The sequence below is a fragment of the Phacochoerus africanus genome, chromosome 2 (assembly GCF_016906955.1).
Source record: "Phacochoerus africanus isolate WHEZ1 chromosome 2, ROS_Pafr_v1, whole genome shotgun sequence".
NCBI lineage: Eukaryota > Metazoa > Chordata > Mammalia > Artiodactyla > Suidae > Phacochoerus > Phacochoerus africanus.
In genome coordinates, this window is record NC_062545.1 from 13818038 (window position 1) to 13830868 (window position 12831).

Here is a 12831-nt window from a genome sequence, read left to right on the forward strand (position 1 = left end):
TATGTCTATACACATGGTGCTTCTATTATTACTTTATAGTCTTTCTTATATCTTTCTATTATTTTTAGTCTTTGTTATATCTATCCGTATAAAAGTGGCTTTTTATTAATAAGTATTTTTTCCATAATAGGGTGACTGGTACTTTAGCTGATCAGTTAATAATTTCCATATTGACATTATAGAAAAATCACATTGATAGGATTGCGTAGTATCCAGAGAAAATAATGTCAACACCCATATTTTTATACTAAGCTTTCTTTTTAAAAAATTTCTATTAAAGTATAGTTGGTTTATAATGTATCAATGTCTGTTATCCAGCACAGTGACCCAATCATATATTTATACACATACTTTTTCTCATATTATCTTACATCATGTTCACAAGAGATTGGATATGCTATACAATAGGACTTCACTGGCCATCCATTCTAAATGTAATAGTTTGCATCTACTAACTCCAAACTCCCCATCCATCCCACTCCCTCTCACTCCTCTCTTGGCAACCAAAAGTCTGTTCTCTATGTCTATAAGTATGTTTCTGTTCCTTAGATAGGTTCATTTGTGCCATATTTTAGATTCCACATATAAATTGTATCCTATAGTATTTGTCTGTCTCTTTCTGACTTACTTCACTTAGTTTGAGAATCTCTAGTTGCCAGTTGAATGCCATGTTGCTGCAAATGGCATTATTTTGTTTGTTATTTTTTATGGCTAACATATTAAGTTTTCTGCCTAACAAGGTAACTTAAAGTATAATAAACCTGGGCTCAAACCTAGTCACTTAGTAGGAGTGTGGTCTAAGCCAGGGGTTTAACTTCTCTGAGATACAGATTCCTTGATTTTCAAGAGGAGATGATACTCCCATATGGTGGTTAAGTGTATTAGGTGAGGTAACAGGTATAATCCCTCAGCCTAGTGCTCAACACATTCAGATGTTCAACAATACTTATTATCTCCTACCCTTCTTATTCTCCTTCTTTCCTTCTTCCTTTCATTTCTATTAAAACACCTACTAAATTATACATAATATATAAATATATAAGCCACAGAAACATCTAGTACCTATTGAAATTCAGACATGTCATGTGTAATAGTGACTGCATTGTCATATTTACTTTATGCCCCAACATTTTTCATTTCTATATAGTTTATTCATTTTATTATTTATTTTCTTCCAGTTTTATTGAGATATAATTGACATGCAGCACTGTATAAGTGTGAGGTGTGAAGCATAATGTCTTAACTTATGCACATCATGAAATGATTACCACAGTAAGTTTAGTGAACATCTCTCATCTCCTATAGATACAAAATTCAAGAAATAGAAAAATATGTTTTTCTTGTGATGAGAACTCTTAGGATTTACTCTCTTAACCACTTTCATAAATAACATACAGCAGTGTTAACTGTATTTATTGTTTTGTATATTACATTTCTAGTACTTATTTATCTTTTAACTGCAAGTTTGCACCTTTTGACCATTTTCATCCAATTCTCCCTCCCTCTACCCCCACCTCTGGTAACCACAAATCTGACCTCTTTTTATGAGTTTGTTTGTTTGTTTACCTTTGAAGTATAATGACCTAGAGCATTGTTAGTTTCTGATACACACATACTGATTCCAAATTTTTATACATTTCAAAAATGATCACGATGATAAACCTACTTACGATCTGTCACCATAAAAAAAGATACCACATGATTATTGACTCTGCTCCTCACATTGTACGTGTCATACCCATGACTCATTTATTTTGCAACTGGAAGTTTGTGCCTCTTAATCTCCGTCACCTATTTTTCTCCTCCCAACAACCCCCTCACCTATGGCAACATCCGATCTTTCCTTTGTATATGTGAGTCTATTTCTGTTTTATTTTGATTATTTGTTTTGGTTTTTGAGATTCTGCTCGTAGGTGAAATCGTAAGTGTCTTTCTCTCTCTGACTTATTTCATTCAGGATAATGTCTTCCAGGTCCTAAAATTTGTTAATCCATGTTGCCTTAAATGGCAAGATTTTATTCTTTTTTATGGCCGAGCAATATTCCATTACACACACACACACACACACACACACACACACACACACACACACACAATGGAATGTTATATAGCTACATATATATATAATGGAATATTATATATATACATATATATATATAAAATATTTTCTTTATCCATTCATCTGTTGATGGGCACAAACTAGAACAAATAATTTTTTTTTGGTCTTTTTGTCTTTTGGGGCCATGCTTGCAGCATATGGAGGTTCCCAGGCTAGGGGTCCAGTTGGAACTATAGCCACTGGCTTACGCCAGAGCCACAGCAACGTGGGATCTGAGCCACATCTGCAATCTATACCATGGCTCACAGCAACGCCAGATCCTGAGCTGGGTAACCACTGGGTTACCACTGAGTTAGACTGGGGATCGAACCTTCATCTTCATAGATGCTAGTCAGGTTTGTTAACCACTGAGCCATGATGGGAACTCCAGAAAAAATAGTTTTAAATTTTGTGTGAAAATGCCGAAGACCCCACATAGCCCAGATAATCCTAAGGAAGAAGAATAAAGCTGAAGGCATCGTACTCCTTATTTCAAACTGTATGACAGAGCTACAAAAACCAAACCATATGGTATTGGTGTAAAAACAGACACGTAGATTAAAAGAAAAGAATAGAGAGCCCACAAATGAACCCAAATTTATATGGATAATTCACCTATGATAAAGGAAGAAAGGATATACAATGAGGAAAAGACAGCCACTTCAACAAATGATGCTGGGAAAACTGGACAGCTGCATGCAAAAGAGTCAAACTGGACTACTTTCTCATACCATAAACAAAAATAAATCCAAAATGGATCAAAGACTTAAATGTAAGGCTTCAAACTATAAAACTTCTAGAAGAAAACATAAACAGTATGCTCTTTGACATCAGTCTTAGGTTTTTTGCTTGTTTGTTTGTTTTTTGGATAGGTCTTCTCAAGCAAGGGAAAGAAGAGCAAAAAATTTTTAAAAAATGGAACTGCAAACTAAAAAGCTTTTGAACAGTAAAGGAAGCTACCAACAAACTGAAAAAGCTACCTACCAAATGGGAGAAGATATTTGAAATGACATATCTGATAAGGGGCTAATATACAGAATATACAAAGAACTCATACAACTCGATATCAAAAAAACAAACAGCCTAATTGAAAAATCTGAATAGGCATTTTCCCAAACAAGACATACAGGTGACCGATAGGCCCATGAAGAGATGCTCAGTATTGCTAATCATTAGGGAAATGCAAATCAAAAGCACAATGAGATATCACCTCACACCTGTCATAATGGCTATTATCATTTCCATATAGTTTTAAAATATAAGAATTGCTTACATTTTCATTTCATGCCAAATAGTTATGTCAGATATCATTTTTTATCAAAATTATTCTCTTAATCCTTTTCTGCTGCATGATGTAATTGTTTATAGGGACACAAACATGGTCATCCTTATATGAATTAAAATACCAAAGTAGATGGTGGAGGAGGTATGGTCCTTATAAACTAGTAAAGGGACACAAGTTATTCAGACACACACACGCACTGTGTTACAGCATAGATTATTATTTCCCCAAGGACAGGAAATGGTCAGTAAAAATTATATCAAAGATATCTGTTTTTTCTCAGATTTCATAAAGTTCAAGGAGAAGCATTCAATCGCCTTTAAGTCCTAAGATAAAGAGAATAATCTCATGACATGACCTTCAGGGAGCTGAAAAAATAAATGGGGCAGAAAAAGTTAGGGAAAATACTTAGGTCTCTTCCGCTCATGAGCTAACCACGAAAGGGTGTAGTCACACACAGAGCTGTGTGCATTTTCCTTGACTTTCTGAAGACTTTTATACCAAGCAGTCCTCTGACAGTCAGAATTAGGGCTTAAACCTCGTTTGCAGAGAGCTTCTAGAAGGGAGTGGCTGCAGAAGCCAAGTACCTCTTTCTCTTCTGTTTTCTCCCTCCCCCTCCTCCCTCTCCCAGGGAGAACATTTCATTCTTTGAGCCACCCAGATTCAGCATGACTATCTATAAAATATTTAAGTGTGATTGGCAAGGCCAAGAATATAAATTTTCCAAATACTGTACAAAAAAGAGCTTATCATTATTTTATCTTAATACAAAATAGTTAACTGTGGTCTTAAAAAGTGCCTGATAGATTTCTGTCTAGTGCTTGAAACTACAATTTTTCAAGCCATCAGAGCAAACCACATTATCTTTATTTTCCATGAAGTCAGGCTCCAATGAATTACCCTTATTTCTAACTCTTCCTTTTCGCCTCCATCACCGTGACCTGAATCCTACTGAAGTAATCAGATTGATGCTCTGAGTATTTATATATCTGACCAGAGAAGCATTTAGCTGAAAGGTTTTCTAAAAATATTGGTCCAAAAAATAGGTATGATGCTGTTGCAATAGTAAAGGTCCCTTCTAGTTGACCACTTGCTAGATGTAAACAGGACTTTATATAAAATGGGATAGAAATGCTTGTGCAGTAATTACTAGAACTTTTTTATTCTGGAGTAATTTTTGATAAATAAAAATGTTTTGTTGGTTTTACACCGTGTTTACATTGTGTACAATTGGGATAGAGCTTGTAGAACTACAAAGATCATTCTCTAGTACTCACTTTTGCTAGCTCTTGGCAGTAAAGTTGGCCCGAGGATTATTTTCTCCCTCTTTTATGGCTTAAGGTCTTAAGTAAAGAATTGATTACGTAATGCGAGGTTCTATCATTCATGTGTTGAAAATGTAATTGCTGCCTCTTATGAATTAAGCTGACATAAACATTTTTTATTTTAAAGAAAAGTATTTTCCCCTAATTTCTAGTCTGCTAATAGCCATCATACTACGTCTCTGCTTTCTGCAGGAAGATATTACTGAAAAAATTTTCAGAAGCAACTCATATTTCCTGTAAAAGAGACATTTTTGCATCATGCCCTTATTTGTGTATATCTCTCTAAGATTCCAAAAGTTATTTTCACAAAAGCATCACATATCTCTGTTGAGATATCTTCATGTTTACTGCCAACTAGTGCTGAGCACTGTACCTGGGATTCTTTACATAGAGATATACCCAACTTCTTCTTTGTCCTTCAGAAGTTCCATTATCTGAATTCCTGGAGACACAAATTTGTAAATAACTAACTATAACGCAGTGTGATCATTATAATCTGAACAATGCACTTAAGACAAAAGAAGTGACTTAACTCTAGTTGGAAAACTGGAAAAGATTATGTAAGAGCTGAATCATAAAAACTGACCAAGAATTTGCTAAATGGGAAAAGAGGAAAGTGAGGGTATTCTAAGTATGTTTGTTCCTGGAAAAAAAAAAAAACAAAACAAAACTAGCTAGTCGTTTTTTTCCAGGCACAGTCTAGAAACTTTATTCATTCCTTCTGCACGTTTTATGTGAGTTTCTACTGTGAACAAGACATTCGGAAACCAGATGCTTCTATGCGTTGTCTTGCAGTCTATGATTGTCCAGAACCTGGAGAACGTTTCTCTTTACCCATCATGTATGTGCTACATTTTAAGAACCACTAATATGAGCACAGGGCCTGAAATATACTTTTTTTTAAAAACTGCATTCACTCAGTTGATCAGTCAGACAACAATATATGTTGAGTGCCTGCCATGTGCTCAGCAATGTTTAGGAGAGACGCTTACCTGGAAGGAAGGATTCAAGCGTCTCATCTATCCAGACACAATTATGTAGACAACAGAGGAGTTGGGATTGAGTTTGGTAAATGATCATGGTTAGGAAGAAAGAAGAGAGAGAAAGAAGAGGTCTTTGAACCAGGCAGGTTCATCAAAGAGGTTTGGGGCGGAGCAGCTTGGGAGACTTTGCTACCAACAATGCCCAGTGCAGAGGGGTTGTTGGGCTGTGAATTGCCCAGTGGTCAGTGCTGATCTGGAACCACTTCTAGGAGCAGCTGGAGGGGACAGCACGTAGAGCACAGGTAGGGATGCAAGAGAGGATACAGATGGGCAGAGTCGGGTCAAGGGGAAATGTTCTTCCAAGTGGCAGAGACCTGTGTATGTTTAAAGGCAGGATGGATGGATGGATACAAAGGATCAGTTTTAGGGTGTGTCTAGTTTCTCAGAACATTTATTATCTTATGAAAATTTCCTGCTTCGTATCAATTTGTCAATACATTTTCAGGTTAACGCAATATATGAAAAACTTCATTTGTGTTTGTTCACACAAAATACCACATGGTTATTAACTTTTTCCCTCAGTATTCCACTGTATTAATATTATTAGTACACAGATGGACATTTTGAATGATAAATAGACGGTTGTGATTTTAATGATTATATGTAGCTAATACAATAGTTCTAATTCCTATCACTTGGAAGATTTTTTCATTGTAAAGGCTCATTTTATTCTGAATAATTTCATTTATATGCTTTGCATATAAAATTGCTATTACATTTGTGCTACAAAAATAATAAGCAGTGTGAATAGTGGAATTTAAAAGAGAATGCTTGAAAATGGAGACTTATTTTTGAACATGTATTTCACAGCATGAGAACAAAATGTATTCAGCTGTTCATTTTATAAAGAGGAAAAAAATGCATTTAAAATTAGAATTGTACCATTCAGAGACCATAATTCATGCAGTCATAAGAGAAGTATAAATGCGTCATATCAGTGGGTAGAGAAAAAGGCCCATTTCAATAACACATTTGGTGATTAACTGTCTCTACACAAAACTCCGTCCTTCTTTCCTTTCTATTTTTTAGAAAGACAATTGAAAGTCTGGAATGCAGTTAGACCTTTAACTCGTTAACATGCTCAGTGAGGATCAGAAAACTACAGAACTTGAGCCAGCTTATAAATTATTAAAAATTCATATTCCGTGAGAAATCTCAGGGCACCTGACTTCCATTGACCATCCACTTTAGCATCAACACCTTTTTACTTTCTTCTCAGCCAAGAGATACCTTAATTCTAGTTTTCATAAACTGTCCCCCCTCCTCGCCCTTTTTACAGCTGCAAGTGCAGCATATGAAAGTTCCAGGGCTAGGGGTCAAATTGGAGTTGCACCTGTTGGCCTGTACCCACAGCCACAGCAACACCAGATCTGAGCTATGTCTGCAGCCTACACCACACTCACGGAAATGCAGGGTTTTTAACCCCCTGAGCAAGGCCAGGGTTCAAACCTGCATCCTTATGGATTCTAGCCAGGTTCATTCTGCTAAGCCGCAACAGGAACTCTATATATTAAATATATTAATGACTTTCACACACACACACACACACACACACACACACACACACACACACACAAAGACCTTCCATGAATTGAAAATGGACTTTGACTTATTTTTCCAGGGGTGGTAATAGATTTTCCCTGATGTCTGTACTCCTGGGCTTATTTTTTAAAATTTTTTTTAAATTATAGGTGATTTACAATGTTCTATCAATTTTTGCTGTACAGCAAAGTGACCCAGTCATATATTTTTTTTTCTCACATTATCCTCCATCAAGTTCCATCACAAGTGACTAGATACAGTTCCCTGTGCTATACAGCAGGATCCCATTTCTTATCCACTCCAAATGCAATAGTTTCTGTCTACCAACCCTAAACTCCCAGTCCATCCCACTCCCTCCCCCTCCTTTGGGTTCAATGCCACACTGGGAGAATGTGTGCTGGATTTGCCAGCTTGCGAAACAGAACGGAGGTAGCCAGCTAACCCACGGGAGAGTCAATCTGCCATCCTGGCTGTGCTCACAGTGCCCCCACAGCAGGTCACTGCACTAACGAGGTTACCTTGGAGAGAATGTTCATAGAAATTTGGCACCTGACTCAGCCCAGGAACACGCTTCCTCGGGGTTAAGTGGGGGTGTGTGGTCCAGCCTATGTGGGGTGACTTCTGGTCCCTATTTAGATCGATCTCTGTCTTATCTTTTATGCTGATAATACCCTCTTTTCCTCCCCTTATCCCACCCTGCCCCACTCTTGTCAAAACTTCCTTTCTAGAAAAATGTGATTGTATATGTGAGAGTCCAAGCATTAAACCTCTTGAAGTTTTTGAACATCAAGTTTATCTCCAAAGGATTGTTTTTCTTTTTGCAGCTATCAAAATACCAAAGAAGGGATTTTGGTATTTGGCATTTTTCATCAAATTTCACCAAGTGGGTAGCAAATATCTGACAGGGAGAGAGAGAAGCATTTTGTGCATTTACTCATTTTTTAAAATCTTATTTTGCAGCGGAAACCCCCGATGGTGGTGGACGATCTTTTTGAAGACATGAAAGATGGTGTGAAGCTGCTGGCTCTCCTGGAAGTCCTGTCTGGGCAGAAACTGGTAAGGATTTTTTTCTGTGATCAGGTTTGTCAGAGTGTTCCCATTTGGAATTTGGAGGTTTTGGAATTGGGAGTATAAGGGCTGTTGGCCATGTAAGAAAAAGTAGTTCTCCTTTGCAGTTGGTAATACAGGAAACGTGAGTCTATAGGTCACTTCTGGGAGCAAGAAACAGATTTCCTTTCTTGTTCCAGCACTCTTGTAATAGATTTAAAACATACATAGTAGTAGCAACCTTAAAATAAGAGTAAAGGAGTTCCCTGGTGGCTCAGTGGTTTAGGCATCTGACATTGTCAGTGCTGTGGCTTGGCTGGCTGCTGTGGTGCAGGTTCGATCCTTGGTCCAGGAACTTCTGCGTGCTGCAGGTGCAGTCCAAAAAAAAAAAAAAGGAAGTTTCAGTAAAGAACTTTCTCAATAATCAATTCTGGTTAACCACTGCATCTCTATGTATCCAGGAGGTTTAGCTGGAAATTAGCCTCTGCCTCACTGTAAGTGCTTACTTTCCATTTGGAAAGGATTGTTGGTCCATATTGGTATATTGATATCGTTGTTGAAGAATCAAGCTTGAAATCAGGATGGCATTTTTCATCCATCCACTTGTGGACATTCTCCATCGTCAGTCATTTATAATAAGAACAGCATGTCCACAGTCATTTGTTTTTATGCTCAGTGGAACCAGCAGAGTGAAAAACAAATTGACAGTGACCTATAAATTACGTGTTTCTAAAGGACTCTAATAATGAAATATTTATTTCTTTCTGGCTTTTGTTTTTTCATTTCAGAGTGGCAGAGAAGTAAGTCGTTTGCAAACAAATTATTTATAAGCGACATTTACCATAATTTTAAAAAGGAGCTCAGGAAATAATCTACAGACTGTTGTATAACGCCCTAGACACAGGGTCCAAAATTGGGAGTAGTTATTTTCTTCTTATTCCGTTGTGTCTTGACAAGAACAATACAACTGTTATTACTTGGATAATTAAGTTTTTAAAAACATGTTTTTTGCCTGAACATACATTTCCAGTTAATGTCATGCAGGGAGTCTTCAACATAGCTTTTGTAAGAGAGCTGTTGGTTGGCAAGTACACACTGATCATAATTTTGTGTAAGTCAGTGTCCAACTGGATTCATATTGTAGCAGAGGCTCTGGGTGTCCTCCGTGCGTCTCAGCTCACCTCTGACTCCGGCCGCAGCAGTGGTGGATGTGACCCACACATTCCTTGAGCATCTCAACTCAAAACACTGGCGGCCTGTCTCTGGGTTTCTGCCCTCAGGGATTATGGCAAAGCCACACGTGCCACAAGGCAGCCCTCAAGTGTGGGAGAGTTAATGGTCCCAAAGGACCCTCAGCCAATGGAGTTGGGAGTCACTGGACTGAAACGTGCACTCCCTTGAATGCCCGAGGTAACTGGCCCTCTTCATATATCCTCCTGAATTAAACTATCTCCTGGAAGGTGGAAGGGACCTTCATTACAGGTCAGACACGCAGTGGGTGTTTAACAAGTCTGTCCTTCCAAGTGTCAATACAATTCTGCCCTTGGACTTGGCCAGCAGTATATGGAAACCTCAACAGGCATTACCTGCCAAGCTGAATGATTCCAGAAAAAAAGTGTATTATTTTGACATAAGAATTCCACTTCTGTTAAGGACCCTGTTCATTCAGACATAGTTAGAACTAGAGGATCTTGAAGCTAAACGCAATTGCAGAGAGAATCTCAGCATGTTTATTTAACAGGTAGAGAACCGGAGACCTAGAAGGACAGTTTCTGATTTCACCTTTATTGTTTATTTATATCGAGCCCTTCGAGATTCTGAATGCCATAAAATGAAATTACTCTGCAATTGTAAATAAACCATGGCAATGGTTCTTTACATTTTGTACACGTGGGCATTTTGGTTCAGGGCCACATTTAAGATGAAAAGCGTCGCTTAAAAGGGAGTGAGTGTCCTTGGCATTTTAGTAGCGCTTTCAAAGGGAGACTGTGAACAAGCACGTTTCCCTCGGGAAATTACTGCTACTCAGGAAATCTGTAATTATCTCACACGTAGAACTCCATTCAGAACGCTCTGCTTCACATCATGGCTCATGGAGCCTAGGACTCCGGCTCTGACCATGGTTATCTGAGAAATGCAGGCATTCACTCTCCAAATATTCACTATCCCCTTTCTCACCAGCATCTCAAGGTAAGGGAGGGATCGCAATATCATAATTTCTTTTCATAATTTATTGTGGCTCTCTTGTCTATAATTTTAGGATCCTAGGTAGTTTTTAAATTTTTAAATAATTATTCTTGGATTTCCTTATATCCTTTGACTTTTCTTTCTTGGCCACCCCTTGGTATATGGGGTTCCTGGGCCAGGGATCAGATCCAAGCCACAGTTGCAACCTAAGCTGCAGCCGCTCCAACACCAAATCCTTAACCCACCGTGTCTGGCCCGGGGATCAAACCTGCCTCCTCGAGCTCCCAAGATGTCGCTAATCCCATTGCACCACAGCGGGAAGTCCTGTCCTTTGATTATTATTTGTAGAACATTTACTCTTCAAGTGGATGAGTGATTATGTATCTAACGCACATAAAGATAAGAACATTAAATTAATTTTATACTTAGGGTTTTTGTTAAGAATGTGAAGAATTGCTGGGAGTTCCCGTCATGGCTCAGTGGTTAGCGAATCCAACTAGGAACCATGGGGTTTCGGATTTGATCCCCACCCTAGCTCAGTCGGTTGGGGATCCAGCTTTGCCGTGAGCTGTGGTGTGGGTTGCAGATGTGGCTTAGATCCCGTGTTGCTGTGGCTTCAGTGTAGGCCGATGGCTACAGCTCTGGGAACCTCCATGTGCCGCAGAAGCAGCCCTAGAAATGGCAAAAAGACAAAAAAAAAAAAGAATGTGAAGAATTGCTGTTGAAAAATTAAAAGTAATAGAAGCACTATGGATAGAGTTTAAGGGACTGAAGAACAATTTGTTTCTTAATCTATTTTGTGAACCTTCTGTGTAGTCTTTTTAAAGACTTCTTAACACTCTGCATTCAAGAGGAGCCTAAAATCTACTTAAAAATGTATGACGGGCCCTTCTAGGAAATCGGCACCATCAAAGGCCCCAAGGCCCCTGTGTGTTCATCCAATGACTTTGTTAGACATCAGTTATGTGTTTAGAGTAGAATTCAGGTCTGCAACTGGGTTTGGCATAATCTATTGACTCATCTATGCAGCTACCATATATCTGGGGTCTCTATTATGGATAAGGCACTACGACCTTTTGCCCTCTATGGAAAACAAAGACGAGTGAGCTCTGGTTGGTACCTTCAAAGCTCTTGTAGCCTGGTAGGGACGATCCTTGTATTAGGTAGGGCTGCCCAGTTGTGCTAAAATTGGATGCATTTATGAGATGGAATAGGGCAGTAGATGTTGATACCTTGCTCTTTTAGCCAAGATATAGCCAAAGACAAAAAGCAGAGAAAAAGTATTTGCTGTACCAAATATCAGGTCTTGCCATGAAGCTTTATCACTCAAGACAGTGTGGTATTGGGCTGGGTGTGTTGGCTAATGCAGTAGACTGACTGCAGAAATAGACCAAGGCATGAATGGACAGTTAGTTTATGTCAGAGGTGGATGTCAGATCTGGGGAGGAAAAGGAAGGATGGTTCCATGAATGGAACAGAAAAAAGTTCATCCCCATAGAATCTTTATTTCATGGCCTCAACAGAAATCAAATATACATGGTTAAATGGCAAAACACTTTAAACCCTTAGCAGAAAATACAGGTGACTATCTCTGAGACATTGGGATAGAAAAAAAAAATCAGTCAAAAAATATTTATTGTAAAAGATCACTACAGTGACTGTATTTTTTTAATAGCTTCACCCTCTGCATATGGAAGCTCCTGGGCCAAGGATTGAATCTGAGCCAAAGCTTCAACCTACATGGCAGCTCCGGCAACACCAGATCCTTTAACCCATTGTGCCCTGGGCTGGAGATCAAACCTGCACTTCTGCAGTGACTGGAGCCGCTGCAGTAGGTTCTTAACCCACAGTGCCCCACGGAAATTCCTAGAATTCAGAGCATTTTTTAAAAAAATGACAGGAGTTCCCTTCGTGGCTCAGTGGTTAATGAACCCGACTGGTATCCATGAGGATGTGGGTTCAATCCCTGGCCTCACTCAGTGGGGTAAGGATACTGCCTTGCTGTGGCTGTGGTGTAGGCCAGCAGCTACAGCTCCAATTCATTCCCTAGCCTGGGAACCTCCACATGCTGCGGGTGCATCCCTAAAAAGTGAAAAAAAAAAAAAGACAAAGGAAGTTAAAAATTGGTCACGGATATTCACAATACATGCTATGAAAGGATTAAGAAGGATTATATCAAGAGTTAATAAGGTATTATTCAAAACAAGAAGAGAACAAACAACGCAAAGGGAGAGCTGGGCAAAAGATGTGAGAAGGCATTTTATAAAAGAAACAGACTTGAACAGAGGATGAGTTGGTCACATCATT

General features: G+C 38.6%; 1 protein-coding gene across 12 annotated transcripts in view; it reads left to right on the plus strand.

The window, feature by feature from the left end:
• SYNE1 (spectrin repeat containing nuclear envelope protein 1) overlaps nt 1-12831 on the plus strand; it is a 479896-nt gene that overhangs the window by 98611 nt on the left and 368454 nt on the right. For all 12 annotated transcript variants that reach the window (XM_047769899.1, XM_047769909.1, XM_047769910.1 and 9 more), the window contains one exon: nt 8251-8346. In XM_047769899.1, coding sequence (XP_047625855.1) covers nt 8251-8346 — 96 coding nt within the window. The remainder of the gene's footprint in view (nt 1-8250; nt 8347-12831) is intronic.